General features: G+C 45.0%; 1 protein-coding gene across 4 annotated transcripts in view; it reads right to left on the reverse strand.

The window, feature by feature from the left end:
* Window positions 1-1,405: 1,405 nt before the first annotated feature.
* Tulp4 (TUB like protein 4) overlaps window positions 1,406-23,183 on the reverse strand; it is a 200,339-nt gene continuing 178,561 nt past the window's right edge. For 3 of the 4 annotated variants that reach the window (XM_048805898.1, XM_048805899.1, XM_015498640.2), the window contains 8 exons: window positions 18,733-18,957; window positions 17,440-17,674; window positions 14,067-14,211; window positions 10,692-10,836; window positions 9,779-9,872; window positions 7,346-7,489; window positions 3,518-6,024; window positions 1,406-2,798 (listed from right to left, as the gene is read on the reverse strand). In XM_048805898.1, the coding sequence (XP_048661855.1) occupies window positions 2,682-2,798; window positions 3,518-6,024; window positions 7,346-7,489; window positions 9,779-9,872; window positions 10,692-10,836; window positions 14,067-14,211; window positions 17,440-17,674; window positions 18,733-18,957 (3,612 nt within the window). In that variant the 3' untranslated portion in view covers window positions 1,406-2,681. Of the gene's footprint in view, window positions 2,799-3,517; window positions 6,036-7,345; window positions 7,490-9,778; window positions 9,873-10,691; window positions 10,837-14,066; window positions 14,212-17,439; window positions 17,675-18,732; window positions 18,958-23,183 lie in introns of those variants that run through there. The other variant, XM_048805900.1, reaches the window with a different exon arrangement.

Raw genomic sequence — 23,183 nt, forward strand, 5'->3', positions numbered from 1 at the left:
CACTAATATTTTAAAATTTAATAAGGTATCTTGACATTCATAAACTGCTACTAACAAGCACAAAGTACCTGGAATTCTGCTGCTTAAACTCCTCATATTGGTGGCATTAAACCCCTACGATGAAGTCAGACACCAGCACGGCGCCACGGCTGCAGCCAGCAGCTTCCACCTCACTGGGCAGGAGACCCTGCTTCTCATGCCCCTGCAGACTCGGGCGAGCAGCCATCCCTGATGCACCCATCTGTGGATCCTTGGGGGGAAAATAGCTTTCGGGGAGTCATTTGTTCTTATTAAGAAAAGTCCTAAAATGTACCCTTTTGTGGCTTTTGCATCTCAAAAACCAATCAGAACTGAAAGAACTAAAACTTATTTCTTAAGAATTTCACTAATGGGTCTCTCCATTTCCTATAATCCTTTATTATGAATTGAAAATTTAAAATTCTCAAAATAAGGGGAATTAGGGCATAACTGTCTCAAAGAAATATTCTCTTGTATATAACCAATACTACAGAATTTTTAAAAAGGATCACTCCTAAAGGATTAATAGGAACTTTTCCCAATTAGAAAGTTACAAATTACCCAGCAAAAACATCTTCTATTATATCCTCTTTATTTCTTGTGGTAAAGTACACTACCACCACATGAATCATTACAAAGATACTATTTTTCTAAATAAATAATAAAACGGGCATAACTCACCAATACATAGTAACAAAATAATTCCTAGGAATACTATGAAAAGCAAGGTAATAATTATCTCTCGGACAACAGAACAGGGAAATTGTATTTAAATTACTTCAGAAACAGGCGATAACAATTATTGCACAACTAATAAGAAGCACTGAAACACCATATCAAGCTCCAGGAACTCATATAATAAGAATTAGACAAATCAAAATTTACCTATCAAACAGTTGGGTCTAATATTTTAATCTCTAACATTGGGAAACTCCAGTATTACCTGGGAGATGTCCTTCTCGTTAAAAACCTTGTTGGCATTTCTTTGGACTTAAGAGTGATGAGTGATATCTCCTCACTCTACAAAAGGAATGGGCCAGTTTCTTTTTCTAATTTTAAATCCAAATAGGGAATTAATTTTTTTTTAAATTTGAAAATACTTTTCTAAGCATCTTCCATTTTTCTGTTTTTAAATAAAATCCATATTTAGGAGTTAAAATCAACAGACAGTTCTTGTACTTTGGCCATAAACATCACCACAGGAATGAACACCAAACCACCATCAAAAAAATGGACGGGACCTTGTGACAGACTGGGATACTGTGGAAGGGGGAGAGGCAGGCAAAGAGACTTGAGGCGGATTTTTTCCCCCCCTATTAACAAAGAGTAGAGAACCCACTCCCTAAAGTAAGATCAATAATTTTAACTATGTTTTTTTTTTTCCCCCCCCAGTGGTTTATTACCTTAGTAAACAGTCTATACAATTAATAAACAGCTTTTTGTTTCTTTAGAGAAGATCCTAACTTTTGTCAAAGATTTGATTATGCTCCTAACTTTTAAAACCCTGGCAAATGCTGAAAATATTGTGTTTATAATTTCTATTTCGATGGAAACATTTCTAGTTAATTGAATTTTAACATAGCCAAGAGGAAGAAAGGAGTGGTTTCAACTCAAGTCTCGTCCACAGTTTTAGGAAGAGAAAGGACAGAGAAATAATATCGGAAGGGAAAAATCATGTTTACAGTAATGGGTTCCAGGTTCAAAAACAAAAGGCAGAGGGAGGACAATGGCTGTTTCTCAGGAAGTGGATCTAGTGACTGACCACCACACCGTCTTGGAAAACTCCTTACCCTACCCCGGGGCCAGGATCTTTCCCCTGCTGTCTCCTACCTTCTCCTGAAGTCAACCTCAATGATGATCATCATTGGTCCCATGGAACTCTGACACAGGATGAGACTAGTGGAGTCTCCCAACGTAAACATCCTTGGAAGAGGAGCTCAGCCCTTGCACAGGTCACACTCCTGAGTCACTCAGGTGTCTGCAAAGCATTGTGAGCCTGTCCAACATGCAGTTTCTTCCTCACCCATCATGCTTTCCCTGATATCACTCATGACCAAACTGCAGTTAAGCAGTGACAGCACCCCTATACAGAGCATGCTTTCATTAGTCAACAGAGTTCATTTGCCCAAATGCCTTTATTCCTCAAGTCACCTTTTAGGGAGTGGCACAATACAAATAAATTAAAAGCTGTCCCCATTCCCCCAGGAGAACCTGAATCTGCAGGATTTTTGGTTGTGATCTTTAAAAAAGTTTTTGTTTTGCACTAGTGGTAATGTTGGAGGAGTAAAGGCCAGAAGTTGTGGAGAATGAACCTAACGCATATTCCCTATGTCTGAAAGAAAGGCAGGCTAGCAGGTGGTCTGTCTTCTCTCCAAGGCCCTTGTCCCAGGCACTGAGAAGCAGATCCAGGAGAACATTCAACAGCCAAGCTGTCCCTCCTGAAAGAACACCAGGCCCCTTGCACTCTTTGCTTCCAAAAGTCACACGACTGAAAGAAAAGAAAGACAGTAAAGGACAGCCAAATATGCGCAACGCCTGAGGGTTAGCGCCCCTCTGGCCTGAGGGCTCTTCCTGCCCGGCTGACATCTCCAGTCTTTCTGGCACCAGCAGTGCAGGCTCCTCCTCCCAGGGCTCCTCGGCGTCTTCTCTCCACACCAATCTCTTCATTTGAGGCGCTGAGTCACATTGGCCAGAGCCACTGCAAAGGCCTGCACAGCTGAGAAGGGGTACTGGAAGTCCAGAATGTATGCATTGCCGTCAATCCGTCCAAACTGCATCACCTGGGGGGAGGGGTGGCAGGGAGCAAAGACACGAAAGGAAACAAGGTGGGAAAGAGGCCACCAGGTCTGCTGGCTCCTGATGGAAGCACACAGCACAGACCGTGAGTAGTTCTTCAGGAAGAAGGTAATATATGAAACCAAAAATTGAAACATCAACAAATAGAAGCATGTTCTTTGCAAATATGATGGCAAATACTAGGAAAAAACCAACCACTAGGAAACACCTGCCTCAGGGGGAAAAGGTGCCATTAGGTGGGTATGGTGGAGCAGGATCTTGTTTTCCTTACAAATCTCATGGAATCATTTGACTAATAATACTTAGTACATGCATTACTTGGATTAAAAATACATAAGATAGCAGTGGGCATACTCAGAATCGTAATCCTAATGGCTCCACCTCAGAGACATTAGTTGTTTCCTCCCACCCTGCTTGGCTTCTTTTTATGGTCCTGGGTATTGAACCCAGATCCTTGCCTATGCTAGATAAGAGATCTTTTGACTGAGCTATGCCCCCCAAACCCTTATTTTGAGACAGGGTCTCCCCTAAGTTGCCCAAGCTGGCCTTGAACTTGTGATCCTTCTGCCTCGGTCTCCTGAGTAGCTGAGATTACAGGTGCATATCACCATGCCTGGCTCTCACTCGGCCTTTTGAAGTTTTCCTGGAAGGCCAAAGCACTGATATCCTTCACTTAGTGGCCACAGCCCTGCAACTTTCTTACCTGCCGCCCCTCCAACTCGATCTGGAAGTTCTTGGCCGACTCCTGGGTCACCCGCCCTCCAAAGTCCAGCTGGTACACCTGTGTAGCCTCGTTCCACAGAGGTTGCTTGTTGGCCATCACGTACACAAATCCCTGGCTGCCCAGACGCCCATCCTCCTTCTCACTGGCTTTGCGGCACTTGAACTCCTCCAGCTCACTGGCTGTGCGCAGACTCCTCTTGCTTTTCCACCCCTTCTTGCTGCCCTGGCTTTGGTTCATCAGCTCGTCCCCGCTGATGAACAGCTCGGGCTCACTCTCTGAGCTGTCCTGGAACTCGTTGGTTTTGTTCAACTTCTTTGACTTCAGCTGGTCTTTCTGACTCTTCACTTTCTTTTTTTCTCTCCCTAGGCGAGGACTGGAGATGAGCGAGTTAAAGTCACTCAGAGTCCTAGCCTCCTTCTTCACTTTACCCTCAGTGATGGCCTGAACACTTCCTTCCTCTGCTCGGCTGTCCAGTCGCTTCCGGTTCTTCTTTCCAAATTTTTCAGTCCGCTGGGGAACAGGGCTTTCAGTCAGGGAGAGGACTTCTTGGAAGTTGTCTGCGGTCTCTACCATCACCTCTGTACCCATGTGGCTTTGGAGGTCAGGTGGTGGTGGGGACACGAGGGGCTTCTCCACCACCACGTGGGGCTTGGGGGGAAGAGTGGCCTGGGGGTTCTGCACGGGGGGGCAGGTGCTATAGGAACTCCATGGGTGCAAGGCGATAGGTGGCAGCTGTAAACTGGAGCACGTGCTGCTTCCTGGGTACATGGGGGGCAAGGTGCAGTACGAGAGGCTGGGCGGGTGCGCTGGCTGCAGGACAACGGCAGACTCCTGTGGTGCAAACTGTGTTGGGGACAGGGCATCTTTGGGGGAGCAGGGAGCCTGCACTCCAGGCAAAGGGGTGTTATAGCTTCCTGGATATGGAACTCCCATTCCATAGCCTGTCTGGAAAGTGGCAGTAGGGCTGGCAGGAGACTTGGGGGAGACAAAGGGTACTCGGGTCACATCCAGGTGCTGGCTCTGCCCTAACATTAGAGGGGGCAGTTTTAAGGGGTTGGGCACCGAAGTCTGTGCTGTCCTTTCCTGGGGGACCCAAACATCCTCACCCAGCACAGGGTCCCACTGATAAGGGGGAGGCCGCTTCACAGTGACAGCAGCTTCGGGCAGCGGGGGGTGCCTAGGGGCCTTCTCAAGCTGACAGTGCTGGGACAGGGCCTCGTCCTCTGTGAAGGCTGAGTTCACGTAGTCAGTGCGGTCGCGGGCACTGTCGGGCGGGCTGAGGAGGCTGTAAGAGGACTGGGAGGCCAACGGGGAGGTGCTGACAGCATGGGCCAGAATGGTGCCTGACTGTGCGCTGGGCCCCGCGCCACTGCACTGGCTACAGGTGTACAAGGCTGGCGGGGGCCGCGCAGGGAGTTGTGCCACTGCTCCCCCAGGGCCACCCTTGGGCTTGGCCAGGGGCTGCAGTGGGGCTCGGGAGCTATCAGCCAGCTGGGCCATCTTGAGTGCAACCTCACGGTTGTTCCTCCGCAGGGTGGCATGGATGAGGCTGTTATCCAGTCTCTGGGCAGCACTCCGCCCCTGGGCCAGCTGGCTAGCAATTTCGGGATATGGGGGTGGGTCCCCTGTGGGTATGGAGTAGCGAGGGACTGTCAGGCGGTTTAGGGTGGCACTGGTGCAGGGCTGGGAGACCTTCTTCTCAGTGGCGGTGAGCCTCAAGGTAGCTGAGCTGCCTGGGCCGGGGAGGGTGTAGGTGTTCTGGGAGCAGAGCATCCGCGTGCGAGGCCGGCACACCTCCTCCACGTTGCCGCTGCTGTCGAAGGTAGTGATCCTCTCGTAGCCCAGTGGGGGCTGGTAATGTACTGATGTAGGGTAGAGAGAGAAGTCCCCTTTCTTCAAGCACACATCCACCGGGGCCTGTGGAGGTGGCAGAGGGGGTGGGGGTGCCGCTGTGGTGGGGGCAGCAGGGATGGTTCCTGGGTAGGGGGGTGGGGGATTCATCTTCGTCACCTGGATCTCCTGGGGGGCACTGAAGACCACTGTATCCCCCTCTGCTGCCAGCTGAGGCACCGGCCGCAGGGCCTTGGTGGACTTCTGTAGGTGTTCATGGTCTCGGTCTCCGTGGTCCACCACAGACAGCTGCATGGCCCCCTGTGGTGGCGGCGGCGGTGGCGGTAAGGGCAACTGAGGAGGGTTCTGAATGATGCGGCCCATTTCCACACCTCCAAAAATCACCTGACCAGGGTTGGAGTACCGGTTGGAGACTGGGTATTGGGTGGCACTGTCAACTGCATGTTCTGCTGCCCCCACCACTGTAGTTTGATTGGTCAGGATGTCCAGCTGCACATTCTGATTGGCCAGCAGAGACTGTACCAGGCCAATGCTCTGTGTGGGAGACATAGCTTGAGCTGAGCTGTGAATTGGTGCAATAGGGATATTCACGGTACAAGGTGGGTTGTTCTCAGGGACACCAGATGCTCCTGTCACTGAAAGGAAACTGGAATAAGAACTGCTTGCAAAAGAGTGTTGTGAAATAGGGTCAGAATAAGCAATACATCTGGACTTATCCCACCCTTAGCATGTAAAAGGCAAATGCTAGAGAATGAGCTGTGTTTGCTTAGAGAGAGGGCGACTGTTCCCCAAACTACTCTGTTTCTGGAAGGGCACACAGCAGCCTGACTGTTCTGTGGGTTAAGGGCATTGCCAGAGCTTTTCAATGAACAAAGATGGAACCTTCTGCATTTGGTACCAGGTGCCTGAATGATGCCATTACAAATAACTTCAGTTAAAGAAACTTGAGGGCAGTTGTGTAGTGTGGAACTCTACTGGGGACTTACAATGTCTAGGCTTCCAACCTATCCATAATTGTGGATTGGTTAGAGTGGGAAGTGTTTCCAACACATACACATCTGAAATTTGTACACAAATTAAGATTCTGTAAGTAGAATCACCTAAAATGTAGAAAAACCAATAAAGAATCTGCTAGCAAATGTGCATATTGGGTGAAGAATAATTTCACAGGTTAGGCAGCCCTAATTAAATGCTCTTTGGCATTTCAGACACTACGGAAGGTAGAGCTACTGAACAAAACCCTATCAACACTCCCTATGGCATGCAGTGAGGATTTCATGGAGCATGCGTGTGAACCACACCGGCAGGCAGCTGCTCAGAGCTGCTGTCTGTACCCATGTCGGAAGTGCACCCTGGCAGTTGAGCTCTTAGAAGCCTAATGAGCCACTGTGGCTCCTGTTCAGAGAACGCTTCCATTAACTCAGAAGCCCGAAGGATGGGGCTAACTGCCATGTGGCAACTAGTCCCTGGGCAGGAAACAGATCTAATAGGCTTGTGGTACAGGCTGGCTGACATCACACCAGAACTCCAGAAAGCAGCCAACTGGCTTATCAAAGAGTTGAGCCCACCCTTGGTGCCTGTAACTAAGGTCTCTAGTAAGATATAACCATCCTCTGGCTGCACAAACCTGGTTCCATTTCAAGTTTCCTATCATAACTGTGCAGATCTCTCTTCCAGATGTTCTCTGGTCTGCAGGGTATAGTGAGAACAGGCATCTTCCCCTCCAAAGGGAAGAGTCTCTTTACTGAGTCACTGTCAGTGAATGGAAGCCCTCAGTAAACCCGCCTCGCTCCCTGGGAGCCACAAACAGCAGCAACAACTGCAGCAGCAATATAGCACTGGAGGGAGCTATTTGGGGAGATAAGGGAGACCATTAAGGGTAAAGTGTAAAAGACACTAAGTATAAAATTCCCTAAGAGAGGAACCACAACAGAGCAGTCACATGTGTGAACACACCTGGTAAATCATCTTCATCTTCACTGAAAACATTTGGGTTGAAGACAGGTAAGTTAATATAGTCCATGGAAATCTTCCGAACTTCTGGGAGATAGATAGTCATCTGCCGTGGCTGGAGATGCAGCAGGCTGGTTTTATAGATCACTGTGAGGATGAAGGAGGACACGATGAACAGAGGTACGTCAGAGGAGAGCCAAAGCACCAGTGGAGTAGTGGGAAGAGAAAAGGAGGGCTGTGGCTCTCTGCCATCAGAAGACAGCTCTACATGTAGGGCCACAAACCCAAGGAGCTCCTTGTCCCTGTGCACCTCTATGCAAGGCTGGTGCTCGGGCTGATGGCTAAGGGACTCATGTGTTCACCTCTCCTGCCCACAAAAGAAAAAGAATATAAATTTTGGTGAAATCATTATGTATGGTTCTATATAACTTAAAGAGTTAATGCATTAAAGTGCTATTCTTTGTTGTCCAGATTGACAAATAGGGAAAAAAAAATGTGAGGAGGGATTAGGAAGGCAACATCAGCTTCCTTTAGGAAGAAAACTAGGTGTCTTTGATTTTTACTGTATATTTCTCTTAATCTATTGAATTCTGAATCTCTTATGAGTTTTTAAAATCAAGAAATGCTAAAAAAATTTTCACGGGTTAGGCAGTCCTAATTGAAGGAAATAAAATATCCAATACAGTGAACTACACTCACTTTTTAAGTTCACAATATACAGTCTTTGAAATATTTAATGGGACACCCTATATATATTATGCCTTCCAGAATCTAAGAGTTAATATCTGTTCTCCAAGAGAATCATGTGGAAAATTTTTGTAGCTTGATAACAGTAACATATAGACCCAAATGCTCTTTTTAAAAAGGTTAACGATTTGAACAATGATTCCAATGCTTTTGTCTTAGGGCACCCAGATGACTGGCAGCAGGCAGCATCTGCTTCTTCAAGGACTCTCACAGGCTCATTTGTGGATCTACTCATCATACAAGAAATAAGGGTAGAATGAGAAGATCCCTTAAGTGAAGTCTGACTTCCATTCCTTTTTTCAATATTTACTATAGGCAGATGGCTGAGTTGTCAGCTTACTGATGTGGGGATAATAATGATATTCAAACAGTGGTTATTAAAAATCAACCATCTCCATCAACAGGGCACTGGTGCACAGCTGCACAGACTTTTGTGGTCCTCAGAGAACTTCTAGGTTGCTGAAAATATGCTTTCTTTGCATCATATACAGGGGTGGTGTGTTCTATCTCCTCACTTTTATGTTTTACTTTTATTCATCTTTTTTCTTTGAAGCTAAGAAACCCTAAAATGAAAAAATCCAAATGCAATGCTCTTTAATAAATCTCTGAAGATGCAGAGCAAAAGATCTTTTTTTTTAACATCTGATTTGCAAGAATTATTTATATTAAAGGATCTGCATGAAAACAATCTTACAGATTTAAAATTTTTCAAAAACCATTTTTAGTAGGTCACATAGCACATCTGAGATGCAGCCACAGGCCCGTCTGAGCTGGCCTGGCAGAGACGTGTATATGGGAAACGAGATGGCAATGAGGAAGACAGGGATGGGCCACAGCCTCTCAACCAAACGGGAGCCACCCAGCAGAAAGAAGGTATTTTTAAAGAATCTGCCATTTTCCTTTCTTCTTTGTCTCTGATGTCAGTCTCACAAGGGAGCACTCCTCAACTGGGCAGGATGCAGATGAGAACCAAGGTCTGCATTCTGGCCCAGTTTCAGTCCCCTTAGTTTGGTTTTCCTCTGTGTCTCAAACTTGTCATGGGTGGGGCATTTATCTGGTACTGAAAAATGAAATTATAAATATATACATATTTTTTTATAGTTTCTTTCTTTTTTTTTTTTTATATATTTTTTATTTTTTAGTTTTCGGCAGACACAACATCTTTCTTTGTATGCGGTGCTGAGGATGGAACCCGGGCTGCACGCATGCCAGGCGAGCGAGCTACCGCTTGAGCCACATCCCCAGCCCTGAAATTATAAATATTTACCACTAAGAACAGTCAGCCAACTTCTTAAATCTCTTAAAACTATTTCCCTCCATTTTGTTCAGATGTTTCTTGTAATTCAAGAAGCTGGACTCTGGTCCCACGTGCCCACATAAACCAAAATAGCTAAACATCTTTGAGAGCTTTGACAGAGTTTTGTATTTCTCTTATTTATTTATTTTTTTTTAATTCAGGAATTAACTTTTTTAAAAAAGTGCCAGTAGCAAAAGTGACCTAAAAAATTAATTCAAACTTTTCTGAAATCATAGTGGCTGGAGTGAAGGTTTGGCAGAACACACAGGCTAATCTGGTGCTGTTTTAGGAGCTCATTTTCCACTTCAGGCTGCCAAAGGTTGAAACTGAATCTTTTAGTCTGATTTCAAATGGGGCAGTGGAATAACAGAATAAGATTTTTTTTTTTTTACCTGCACCGAGGTTGGTTGGCAGGAAAGCAGCCAAACCCACAATCTTAAATTTGGTTCCCCAGATATTGGACGTGACCTGAGCAAGATAATTGTGCTGTGAGGGAAAAAAGGAAAAGAAAAAGTCAGAATCTCAGTCTACTTCCATGTTTTTTATTAGTCCCTGTAAGAATTTTCATACTTATTGCACACCATCAATCATTCCTGCCATCCTTCTGTCGTTTTTAAGACCAGGTGTTAACTAGAACAGGCCAGGCTCCCATTTCCTAATGGCCGTGCACACAGCAAGAGTGAGGGTGGTTCTGTCCTAGCACGTCCACGTGTGCAGTTTAAAAAGCCATCAAAGCTGGAATATGGGGGCATGTACCCGTAATCCCAGCTACTCAGGAGGCTGAGGCAGGCAGATCACTTGAGCCCAGGAATGTAAGACAAGCCTGGGTGACACAGAGCAAACCTGTCTCAAAATAATTTAAATCAATAAATAGTCCACCAAAGTGGTTTGGGCACAGTTTTCTTTGTCCCTGCTTTCCCCCAGTCACTGGTCTAAAAAAGGAAACCAACTCTGAATCCACTGTTCTCCTTGGAAATTCTCTTGGAAACTCTTTGTGTTTCCAGCAGGCTGAGTGGAGGCAAAGGAGGCAGGGGAGTCAGGTACGGCTGGACTGAGGGGCCATGGTTGGGGTTCTTGCTGAAGACAATGGCGAGTCACTCTAGGACAAGAATTGGCTTGAAGGGGCACAGGTAGAAAAGTGGATGTGCCTCAGTCAGAGTGCCACTGGAGGAAGTTTCTAGAGGCAGAGAGGCACATGGAACAGAACCAGGCACCTGAATGCAGGTGGTAGAGAGTAGGGCAGGCAGGTAGGGGAAGGATGATGGAGTGTCCAAGTGGCTGGAGGGTTCAGCCATGTGTTACTACCTGAGTGATGTCTTCAAAAGGAAACTCTCTCCGAGTCAGGCTGGGTGAGCCGATGGAAGGCTTTCGCATAGGCAACCTTGGAGATCGGGAGATCTCCTGAGCAGCCCGGGGCAGCTTGGGAGACTTCCGGGCCTCAATGCTGATCCTGTGGAGACAAAGTGAGGGGGGTCAGGCATGCACAGAGGGGTAAGGCCAGTATTTCTTCCCTTCCAAGGTCAGCCGTGGACATCAATTCTCTGCGGCCAAGGTCCTATTTTCACAAAGCTCTTACTCCTGCTTTGGCTTTAGGAATATGAGGAAAGAATGAACTGTATATTGAATAATAAATACAACATCTGAAAATATGTTGAAATTAGATCAAGATTTTTTTCCCTCCCATTTCTCTGTATGGGGGATTGAACCCAGGGCCTTGTACCTGGTAGGCAAGTGTTCTACCCCCAGCCCCCAATTGAGTCATTTGAAAGGAACTTCATTTGTAAGGGAACTGTCTTTCACTTTCTACCCACTTAAGAGTAAGTTTGGAAATGTCCACATGACTTCTGCCAGGGGTGTGTACAATCAGTCCTGGGGAAAATGCAAGAAGGGAAGTCCTCTCTCACTCTGAGGCCACTATGATTTTTTAAAATTCCTTCCACGACAGTTTGAATTTTAACAGATTCATCTAACACTTTACCACCTGCAATAGTTATATCAGATCAATGAATCTAATACTTTTCTGCTGAATTCTGACACCAGATTCTAGCTCTGCTCGGTTCTTTATACTTTCTTTCTTTCTGAGGTGCACATGTTCAATGCCAGTCTACCCCAAAGAGAGGGTTACAAATGAATATAACAAGGTTTCTAACATCCTATAAATATGTGTTGAACCTCATACATAATGCTTGCAAGCTTGTTGAGAAACTTCAGGCTCCTGAGGAATAGGGGAATTGGGGATCAAGTTAATGAAAGCTGTGAGCCAGGGCTATCAGCCTGGATGCTCTGTGGAGGGGGGGTTCCAGGCAGGAAGAGGACGAGGAAGGGACCAGGCAAGAGGTGGCAGCCTTAAATGGACATCTACATGCCAAGGGTTTAGTTTCTTATATATAGTAAGTGCCCTCTGCCCAATGAACTAATTGCTTCAGAGCTAGGCATTTGGGTATGTTTACATCTAATGGAAAAAGTCAAGCATTGTGGCAGCACTGGAAGGTTCAAAATTTTATGTGCAATTTTAACAAACTTTAGAATAAAGATGAAAAAAAATCAGATTGCTGGACCAACTGATATCTATATGGGAAAATGAACTTTTACCTCTAATTCACACCACACACAAAAATTAACTAGATGTAAAGTTGATCTGAGATACAAACTCTCGAGCTGCTAGAAGAGAACAGAAGACCATCTTCTCAGCCTTAGGGTAGACCAAGATTTTAAAATAGGACACAAAATGCACTAACCATAAAAGGATTTCACATGCTGGACTATTTGTTAAGTATATACATTACTAAAGACCCATTGCTAGAATATACAAATAACTCTTGCAAATCAGTAAGAGAAAAACAACCCAATAAAAAATGGGCAAAAGGAGATAGATAGCCAGGTGGGCTGATCCGCATATGAAAAGGTACTCAGCCACTTAACTGGTCAGAGAAACTAGACCTAAACCATAATGCAATATCACTATATACCCAGAAGAATGGGCAAAATTATTTTGAGCAATGACAATGGAGCTATAGGTGAGAATGGACGCAGGTAGAGCTCTCATGTGCTGCTGCTGGGAATTTAACTTGCTGCAGCCAGTTTGGAATAATGTGTGGCAATTTTCAGAAAGTTTAACAATGATCTAACTCATGACTGCCCCTCCCTTCTTAAGTGTACACCCAAGAGAAATGAGTGCATGTATTCAAAAAAGAATGTTTATATGGATTTATTCACAGTAGTCCTAAACTACTAAATATCCATGGAAATACAATAAACACACAGAAGTATATTTGCAATAGTGGAATAATTCCACAGAGCAATAAAGAAAGACAAACTACTGATACATGCAATAACACAGATAAATCTCGAAATCATGTTAAGCAAAAATCCACATATTGTTTGATGCAACATATATGAAGTTCTAGAACAAGTAAAAATAATCTATCATGACAGAAGTCATATAAAATGGAAGAGACACATGGGATTCTCCCTGATGATGGGCATGTTCTTTATCTTGAACCGAGTGGGGACACAACTGGTATATCAACTGCCCAATGAACTAGCTGCTTCAGAGCTGGGCATTTGGGACTGTTTATATCTGTATGTAAATTGATTGAACACCTTAATTTTGCATAGCATCATGGAGCTGTAAAGCTAATGAGGATCTTGGCAAGGATCTGGTCCATCCATTATCATCCATAGATAAGGAAGCTCTTATCTCTATCCAAGGTCATACTGCCTACAATGCTGGCAGTGGAGAAGGCAGGCAGTACTCTCTAAGACAATGCAGGCCTGTCCATTTACTCTTAGTTTTCTGTCTTCAGACAAACCCTAGGAACTTGGGGCATTAAAATACCATGTCTTTTTGACAAATTTACTATTATTTTCTCAATTACAGCACTTAATTTGGTGTTCTCAACAGGCAGCACCCACTGTAAAACCTTGTTCTTCCTTTTCTTAAATTGTAACAAAAAACAAATAAACCTGAGAACTATGACCAGCCCTATGTCACCCACCACTGCTACTAACTAGCCCTGGAGATATTCTGAGGCTTGGGTAAACTTCCCACCGAGTGTCTTTTCTATCCTTAAGAAAAACAAAAAAGAGCTGTAATTATTCCAAGTACAGTCTCCCAGAAGAAAAAGTGATGAGGGGGAAAAAAAGGTTGATCGTGACATACAACTGTCAGCTTCTTCCTTCTTTTTTCTTTTTTTTTTTTTAATATTTATTTTTTAGAAGTAGTTGAACACAATAACTTTATTTTATTTCTTTTTATGTGATGCTGAGGATCAAACTCAGGTCCTCGCATGTGCTAGACGAGCGCTCTACCTCTGAGCCACAACCCCAGCCCGTCTTCCTTTTTTTTAACATAACAAAGTTTATTTATTTATTTTTAATTTATTTTTTAGTTGTAGATGGACACAATATCTTTATTTATTTTTATGTGGTGCTGAGGATTGAACCCAGTGCCTCACATGTGTGAGGCAAGCATTCTACCACTGAGCTATAGCCCCAGCCCTAACAAAGTTTATTTGAGCAAAAAAATGTTCTTGAACTGGGCAACATTCTGGATCAAACATGGTTCAGAATATGCCCCTAGTGTCAGATTCAATGGGACTCATTTGCTAGCACAAACACATTTCTGTCCAGAGCTTAAAAAAAAAAGGCTGGGGGGAACACCCTGAAGACTGGGATTACCTTGGGAGTTTGGGTGACTTGCTAGCTCTGGAAATTTTGGGAGATTTCTTGGCAGCCCAGTCGTCACTCAGCTCAATGTCACTGGAGTCCGAGCAATTGCAGCTGTCAATCACAGTAGAAATCAAGCTGTTTCCATAGATCTCATCTGCAAGATACCAATTTAAGGGAAGCTAAATCAAGTAGACTTTAACAATGATCCCTGCATAAACCAGAGGACAGACTGGCGGATATAGACCAACAGGAGCCTTCCTAGGTTGTAAGCAGGTTCCCAGGGCAGCGGTCAGGGAGCCTTCGCTTGGCATGAGTTTCTTAACTGGCTAGAAACTTTCCATTTCAGCCTCTAAACCTAAAGTAATGGCCTGGAGAGTCCGTCAGTCCTAATCCAATAGAATTAGGACCTTATAAAAAGAGAAAGAGCAAGGTCTCTTTTTAATGCACAAGGACCGAGGACAGGCTGTGTGAACACACAGAGAATTCTGGCAGCTGTCCAAAAAGCAGGAAGAGCTCTCCTTGGAACTTCCTGTGACAACACCCTGATCTTGGGACTTCTCACCCTCCATAATTGTGTGAACCAATTCTACTAATAAATCACGTACACACAGAGGATGAGTTTTGTTTCTCTAAAGAACCCTGATTAATCCTGATTTTGGTACCGGGAAGTGAGTGCTGCCGTAGTGAATAGTGGAATAAACGAAAGAAGCTTTGCAACTGGTAATGGGTAGAGGCTGGAAGGTTTGGAGGCGCAGCAGAAACACAAACATTAAGGGCAGTTCTGACAGTTTGGGACTCAACGCTTATAACCTCATTGAACTTTAATTATCCCCTGAAAGTCCTATCAAATACACTCACACTGGAGGTTAGAACTTCATATGTGAATTTGGGGGAGAGTGCACACAGTTCGGTCCATAGCAAGTTCTGATAAAGATTCCTTTTGAAAATCTGTGAATTTTCACTAAAAAATATACTTGGAGAACATTTACAACAGTGGATCACAAACTTCAGTGCATAAAAATCACTGAGAACCCACAGCAAACAGGAACTTATATTAAATAAGTCTCCCTGGTGGTCTGCATGGAGATGGCCCATGGACAACATTTTGAGAAACAATGATGCATAAGCTTGGAAGAGTTAATTGGCTTCTCAAGATGAAAAATTCTTGGCTTTTCAAAGTCAGGAATCATTTCCTTCTCTGAGCTAGTTTATATATACCATTCAGTTGGCAATTAGTCACATTGTGCCTTGTGACACAGCTTCTACTTTTGTCATGAGGTATTTAAATCTTGATTTCTTTACTGAACTTTTCAAGTGTTTGTCTTGTCTTGCAGAAGGGTTTACAAACTCCTTAAAAACAGAGATAATCCTGGGCCTTCTCCGTTATCTAGGAGGCTAAAGGACCTCATACAAAATAGGCACTGTTGACTGGTTTGCTTTACAACTTATAATTCTTTAACTATAAAAATAAAACATGGCAATCCCCAAAGGATTGTTAGCAATTGGTCAGTCTCTTTGGTATGAGCTGACAAATGTCAGCACTAGGGGAAAGCAGGCCTTTGGGTAATGAGGTCAGGCTTTAAGCAAGTCTGGGGCCTTAGGAGGCTGCAGCCTTGGTGCCCACATGTCCCCTCCTGTCCCCTCTGTAGTGGGAAGACAGACAGTTCTTCAGGGGAGTACCCTATGATTTCAGCATAGGTTTTATGGAGTCCCATCCAGAGGAAGGGCCTTAGATACTGACAGCCAGAGAGAACATGTGCGCAGGCTCTGCTTGGGACTCGTTCTCTGTACCCCTTCCCCAGGCACCTCCAGTTAGTGTCAGCTTTCCTTCTCCCTTTCCTGAAACCATGCTAACATCTTCTGCTCTGTTTTCTATCTTCCCTCTCCCTCCTTCCTATATGCCTCCTCCTCCACAGCCCCAAATTTTTCTACTTGCTTTCTGTTCCTAGTACCAGTTTGTTACATAAGTCAAAAAACAGGAAAAAATGCATATCTAATATTTTAAAGTAGAGGTTCATTGCTTTTGAATTTATACAGTAACACTGGTAGGAGAATGTTCCCAATGATGCTGAGCAAATAATGTGCAGCGGACAGGTAGAGCAACTGCGTAAAACATCAGCATGGGAAAGCGAGGTTTAGGGTGCACAAGCCCACTGCTTTGTGATATAGGGTCATGCACATGTCACAGCAGCTTTAGGGATGTAATGACAGACAAAGGATAACCTGATGGGCAGGACAGTGAACTAGTGCAAGGAAGTAGGGACATTTAAGTATAAACTAATAAAAACAGATTCAATCCAATAGTGTTGTTTCAAGGTCAAGCACTTGGGAAGCTCTGGGGGACAAAAATATGACTCAGTTCCCTCCCTTGGGTCCTCAGGATTTGATGGGCAAAGCCTTTGAAGCACGATGACTGCAGTGTGCTGAGCAGGTCTCCACAGCCCATGATCAGGGATGGTACCAAGGACAGTGCTGTTCACTCTGTGGTGGGTGTCAGGTAATGTCTCACAGAAGGCAGCACATTGAGCTGCAGGTACTGATGGGTACGCAGACACTGGGCTAGCATTAAGTGGCACCAAACACCAAAGTACCTTCTTACAAGAGCATCACAGTCTAGGATCTGAGAGAGAGGGAGGCAAGAGTATCCTTAACACATTAACTAAACAATGAGGACCAGCAAAGGAGGGAGTCTGTACAAAGGTAGAGTGATCCATCATGTTAAAGATTTTATGGACAAGCAGGAAATTTTCACTGGTAACCAGCTAAAAAGCAGTTAATGGCGTATCAGTGAAGGACATAGGCAGAAGGCCAGGGACAGGGCTGAAGGCTTCAAGTGTTCTTTCTTCTTCTTCTTTTCCTTTCTTTCCTTCTTTTTTCTTCTTCTTTTTTTTTTTTTTGGCAGCGCTGGGGATAGAACCCAGGGCCTCATGCATGCTAGGTAAATGCTCTGTCTCTGAGCCACACCCCTGGCCCTGAAAAGATAAATTATCTCACCTACCCAAGGAGGGCAGGGACATGGCCCATTACTATTTTCAAACCACCTCAATATGACATTACGGCACTCATGAATGCTTGGTCTTTAATTGAAAGAGGAGGCTCTTCCTTCTAGAAGCTGGATCAGCCTTCCCTTCTCTCAGAGCAGGTTTTCTCTACCATGGCCCCAACTCCATCATGCCTTATACAACATTATTAACCTATCAGAAAGTACATTTAGAAAACTGTCACTTAAATAGGATTTTAGGAATGTAGGAGCTTCAGGGATATTCCACGCTAGCCAACTCAGGCTCACTTCACAAAAGGCATTCTTTTGGCATGGGTTGTAAGTAATAACATTCCATAACCATAGGGGAACAAGGGCTCAGTCCCTCAGCAAGGGTCCCACCTGTCTTGCTGTCTGTCCGTGGGTCCATGATGACAAACTCTGGCCGTAGCTTGCTGATACGCCGCCCCTTCAGGATGGGCACGAGCCCGCCCAGGTACTCCAGATAGAGGGTGTAGCACGGGCCGCCCACCTCCGGGTCATCCTCTGTGCGCTTCATGGTGCAGTGCAGCCGCTCATTGCCTGCTGAGGGGTAGCTGACAAAGTCTCGCATGTTGTTGGGGTCTGGAATTGGGGGCTAGAGGCAGGACACAGGCAGAAAAGGAAAGAGCTGGGACTCCAGAGACTCACACAGAGAACAGAGAAGGCGTGGGCACATCAGGGAGCTTGGGAAAGGTTAACTATGTGGTATGGAATAGCAACTCACAATTTGTGGGTGCTCATCACACAACACCTAAGCTAGGATCCCACTTGAGACAATTAAATCAGAACCTCTGGGGGTAAGACTGGTTAGGTTGTTTCCTAATATGATACAATACAGCAATGTTGAAAACTGCTGGTGTGGAATCAATGGAAAACATCTAGGAAAAAAAAATCATGAGAGATTCTAAAACTTTGAAGTATCAGTAAAAAAAAAAGCACCCAACAAATCAATCTGATACTCAGAAGTAGAGATAAAAATATAGAAAAGGACCTAGGATACTGAGGACCTGCACGAGTAGCAGGTTCATATTCACACGCTGCCTTTATAGTTTCTGGAGGCACAGTCAGTATGAAAGATGGCAGGCGGCTGTGTTGGGCCAGGGATCAGGGTAGGGGGGACTCTCCCTCCAGCACAGCAGAGAGGAGAGCAGGCCTAAATTTTGACTGGGTCCAATCCTGCCTCTTCCCTAACTAGCTGTGAGGCAAGTTACTTCACTTCTATCAATTTCTTTCTTGGTTTCTCAAGTGGGAACAAGGTCAGATTCTGTTTGGAAGTTAGGATGGAACAAAACTGATTTTTACAAAGGATGGTACAAATCTAGTATACAGTTAGTGCTAAATAAACACTTGCTCCTTTGATCATCAGGACGACAGGGAGTCAAGCTGGGAATACCAGCATGGACATGAGAGAGGTGAAACTACCATACAAGGCAAAGCTCACTTGGATACTCAGGGAAGACTGCGGGCATGGAAGGACATGGCGCAACTCTGCAGAGTCACACTTGAGCCATTTTTGGACACTCTGGTGAAGCAGGGAGCCCTGTGCATCTTTTCTGATGCCCTCCCCCATCTCTCCTGTCCCTATCCTCCTCTTGGTGAGCAGAGGGTGGCAGAGAGGTGAGGATGGAGAATGGGGAGGGCAGAAGGCTGTACCTTGATGGTGGGGATGAAGGCAGTGGAGAGGTAGGAGCAGAGGCGGGGGGGCAGGGTCAGCTTGCTGACATCCTTGTCTTCTCGCAGGGTACTGGCAATGGCCTGCTGGCACAGCAGCTGTAGGCTGGACACCCGGTGTTCCACTCGAACCACGTACAGGGCGGGTCCTGAGGCCATCAGCAGCCGCGAGTCCCTGTGGCCCCAGCAGATGGAGATGATGGGGCGCTGCAGGCAATGAGAAGAAGACAGTGCTTAAGCTTTTGCTCTTCTGGTGAACAATGGACATCATGTCCAGTGTTCTCAGTAAAATAAAGTGAGTTGACAGTATTGAGAATATTGGTTTTAAGAGCATAATAAAGAATATTAAATACCACATTATGAAAATTGAGCATTTTAATTGAAAAGGAATGAGATCTTTAGGCCAGAGCACAAATAAAGGACTCAAATAATTTCATATTTTTCTGTACAAGCACTGTCTTGTTTAATTTGGTGCCATAAATCCTAACAGCTCTATATAATGGCCCTTCTACTAGCCAGGGCAATCACCCCAGGATGTAGTCATCCATATTCCGTACTGAAGTGCTGGTCATCAGAATCCCCAAATTACCCAGTGTTGTTTCCCATAGCTCAGGGAGGTGGTGGGTAGGTAGATCTGAAGGCTCTTTCCGTCCATCCCAACAGGCAGCATTTCAGAGTCAACTCAACACTGGACGTGGGGGGCCTGGGCATGTGAACTGGGGAATATTTCCCAGTCAAAGTCTCTTTAATTTTCTCAGGAGTCAACTGGGAGCACTGTGAGAATTAAAGGACATGGTGGTACCATGATGCTTCTGGGACCCATCACAATCTACAACCCAGGTATCATTCACTGCTAATCTCCAAGTGACTGGGCAGGGAGGCAAGGGGAAAAGCTCTGTGGAAAAGGGAGAGGTGGCAGGGAGAGAGTTCCTGTGGTGGCCTTGCCAGGCGTTTGTGGCCATGATTTTTTTCAAAAGGCATGCTGAAATCCAAATATGTATGTTAGAAATGTCTTGAACTGAAAACCCCCAAAGCTCAGGGGTGCCATTAGCCAGGCAGAGAAGAAAGAGGTAGAGAGCTGTGATGGAGAAGCAGCGAGAAATGTGTTCATTCCCATCCAAACAGATGGAGCACTAATTTAATGAAGTCTCCAGGGGGTTCAGAAACCAGAAAAGGGAATACCAGATCTTTTATATGAATGACAGATAGGAACAGAATTCACAACACTTTAGTGACAAACATCAAAATAAAAGAACACATGAAGACACTTCCTTAAAATACCCCCCAGGGTCAGCTAATCCTGGTTTCAACTTCAAAGCAAAATGCAAGGCTGAGGATAACTCATCTTGCATTTCCATCCATGAGGCCAGGCAGTCCCAGGATGGGACAAGATTAACAGCCAACACCCCCAACTCCCTAAGGAGGACTGAGTGATTGCTGGCTGTGGACCTAAAACCCAAGTCTGAGGGTTTCTGAAGCATGTTCAAGCTGGGTCTCCTCATGAGATGATCCCACCCAGAGGGCAGACCCCATAACAGGGGACTGTGAGCTCACAGCAAGGCACAACCACTGCTGAAAACCAGGACACCAACACAAAAAATACAAAAAAGTCTCCGGCACCATCAGCCCTGTAATTGCAGGTTAGAACAGAGGCCCTATCAGCACCAGCACCAAAATCTGAACCCAGGGCCTCCCTACTATATGATATACACACACCCTACTACTGAGGTACATCTCCAGCCCTCATGCTTAATTTGAAAGGCAAACTGCTGCCTCTTTATTCCTGAACCCCTAAAATAATATTCTGCAAAGAGCTCAAGGCATGAAAACAGTCCTCCATCATCACTTGACTCACTGCAGCTGGCTGCAGACATGAAACACTTCTCCCATCTTCCATTCCTCCTTCATCAATTGATCCATCTGACATGCTGGTGGTTACAAAGCAGGAACTGCAGATTTATCCGCCCTTCTCCTAGTTCTGCTTGTCAGAGTAACTATCTCTGTTGAACAGCTGATTATATGTTTTACATAAAATTATCATGGGTAAGTATGTATGTCTTTGTGTCAAGAACTACTAACAGACTCTCAAACTGGATGAAAATCCTGTTACATGTCCACCAAATAATCACTTCCCATCATAACAAAAATAACCATGTCTTCAAAACTTACCACATTCCAATAGCACACAGAGTGCCTGCACATACTCCCTCAGCAGGTCCTCTCAACTCGGCTACACAGGTATTATTAACCCATCTAACACAGGAGGAAAACAAGGCTGAGGGGGCTGGGTAACTCAATCACAGCTCAGGAGTGGGAGAGCTAGGGCTCATCTCACCAGCGGGTGCTGCCTCTGAAGTGTCAGTATACCCACGCTTGGACTAAAGAATGTGCACTGTTTCCTTGCAAAACTCAACTAACTGCCAGTCACAGATGCGGTGATGAGTCCATTATTCTCCCCTAGTCTGTTTTGCTCAGAAACAAACCAAACGATGTCTATGGAAAAAGCTAATGGACAAGAGAACAGACTTTACCAACAGAACATGGACAATGACTTGACTGGTTCATTTATGGCTGAAAATAAGCCGCAAATCATGTGGGCTAGCATGCAAAGACAAATGACCAGGGAATATTGGTAGATGAACTGGAAATAGCATTAGGATGATATGCCTGGATGGTGAGGGAGGACAGTGCTATTACAAACTGGGCATCACATGAATGTGAAAAACAGATCCCTCAGTCAAACAGGAGTGTGAGGTCTTCAAAGATTAAAGGACAGAAACCAGAACCCAGGAAAAAGAGCTGAAATTATTTAGCCTGGACAAATAACACCTACAGGGTTTCAAGGGAATCATTATTATCTGGATCAAGGTTACCCCCAAATTCCTCCTTCTAAGAACAGGACATGGATACCAAAAGGAATTTAAATTAATTTGGGGTGCAGGACTCATTCATTTACCCAAGTTCGGGATGGTTTACTCCAGCCTGGGGGACACATTAGTTTTTGTAGCCTATACTCCTATGAAATGATAAAGTAGCCGAGAAAGTGTTAATACCTTTCCTCTTGTGATTTTTAAGGTTGTATCACAAAAACACAGGGAAGAAATTACAGATAATAAAAACTGTCCCTCTAGTGTGAAGATTTCCAGGTATCATCTGTGTGGGGAAAATTAATTCTTGTGGTTACCATTTAGTCAGATGTCAGGCAGCAGGGACATGACCTCTCAGGATCCCCATAAACCTGTCCACAGAAAGTCCCTTTATAACACATTGTCTTTCATTTTCAAAATCACATTTCCCAGCCTGCTAGGCTCATGTTACAAATACGCTGCTGCTTTGGAAGCAGTCAGATTTCAAACACAGGTGTCCAGTCTTGACTTGGCAGCCATCATTTTCTGTCACTCTGTCCTCTGGGCTCAGCCATTCTGGCAGAGCACGAGCCCACTGTCTGTTTGTCCACAGACCTCACCACACAGAGCATCCTTCCTCCTGAGGAATCTCACCTGTTGGGATAAGCTGCTAGAGAGAAATGCACTCCATGTTCCGTTCCAGTAAAACCCTGGGACATACAAAGGTCCCTCAGACTCATGTTCTAATCTGAAGAGCTGCTATCCACTAGGAAGAACTAGAAAGCTTGTGGATTTAATCTCTCAAATCACATAAAATGACTGATGGCTAAAACTGTGAAGTTGAAAATGTTAAAATCTTGTGGGGCTGGGTTTGTAGCTCAACGGTGGAGCGCTCACCTAGCATATGTGAGGCACTGGGTTCTATCCTCAGTACCACATAATAAATAAATACCTACATACATACATAAAATAAAGCTACAAAAAAACCCTTAACTTGTGTAAAGAGGTTCACGTATTTGGTGCATCGGAGGTAAAAGGGCGAAACCAAACAAAACAAAGAAAAAGGAGCTGCATCTAAGAGAGTCAGCAAGGTGGACACTGCTGCTCTGCTGGATCCACAGGAGCTACTGCTCACCTGGGAGGATGTGTCATTCACCACGGCAGGTGCGAGGCACAAGGTTAATGGAGAGTCCTCCTGCCCTGCACCTCCCTCTTTGGATGATGATGCTGAGCAATGTAAGCAGTGGGTGCTGGCTTCCTCTCCCTCTCTTCCTCTGGACAGCAGTATGGACTGTACCCCTGAGTGACCACTTCTCACGCCTTACTATGGCACCCCATCTCCTGCCACTACACAATACATGCCCTGTGTCAACCCAATCATTTATTCATCTATTGCACCACCAACCAGTCATAAAATAAAATATTTGCCAAATGTATACAATGGACCAGATCCATTCTAGGCATTAGGGGAGCAATGCTGAACAAGACAAAATCCACCCCTCGGGGAGCTTACATTCTGGGGTGGTAGAGAGAAAGAAACATCTTAACATGTTTGACAGGGACGACCTGATAATGTCAGTAGTGAGG

Source organism: Marmota marmota, unplaced genomic scaffold (genome assembly GCF_001458135.2).
Source record: "Marmota marmota marmota unplaced genomic scaffold, marMar, whole genome shotgun sequence".
NCBI lineage: Eukaryota > Metazoa > Chordata > Mammalia > Rodentia > Sciuridae > Marmota > Marmota marmota.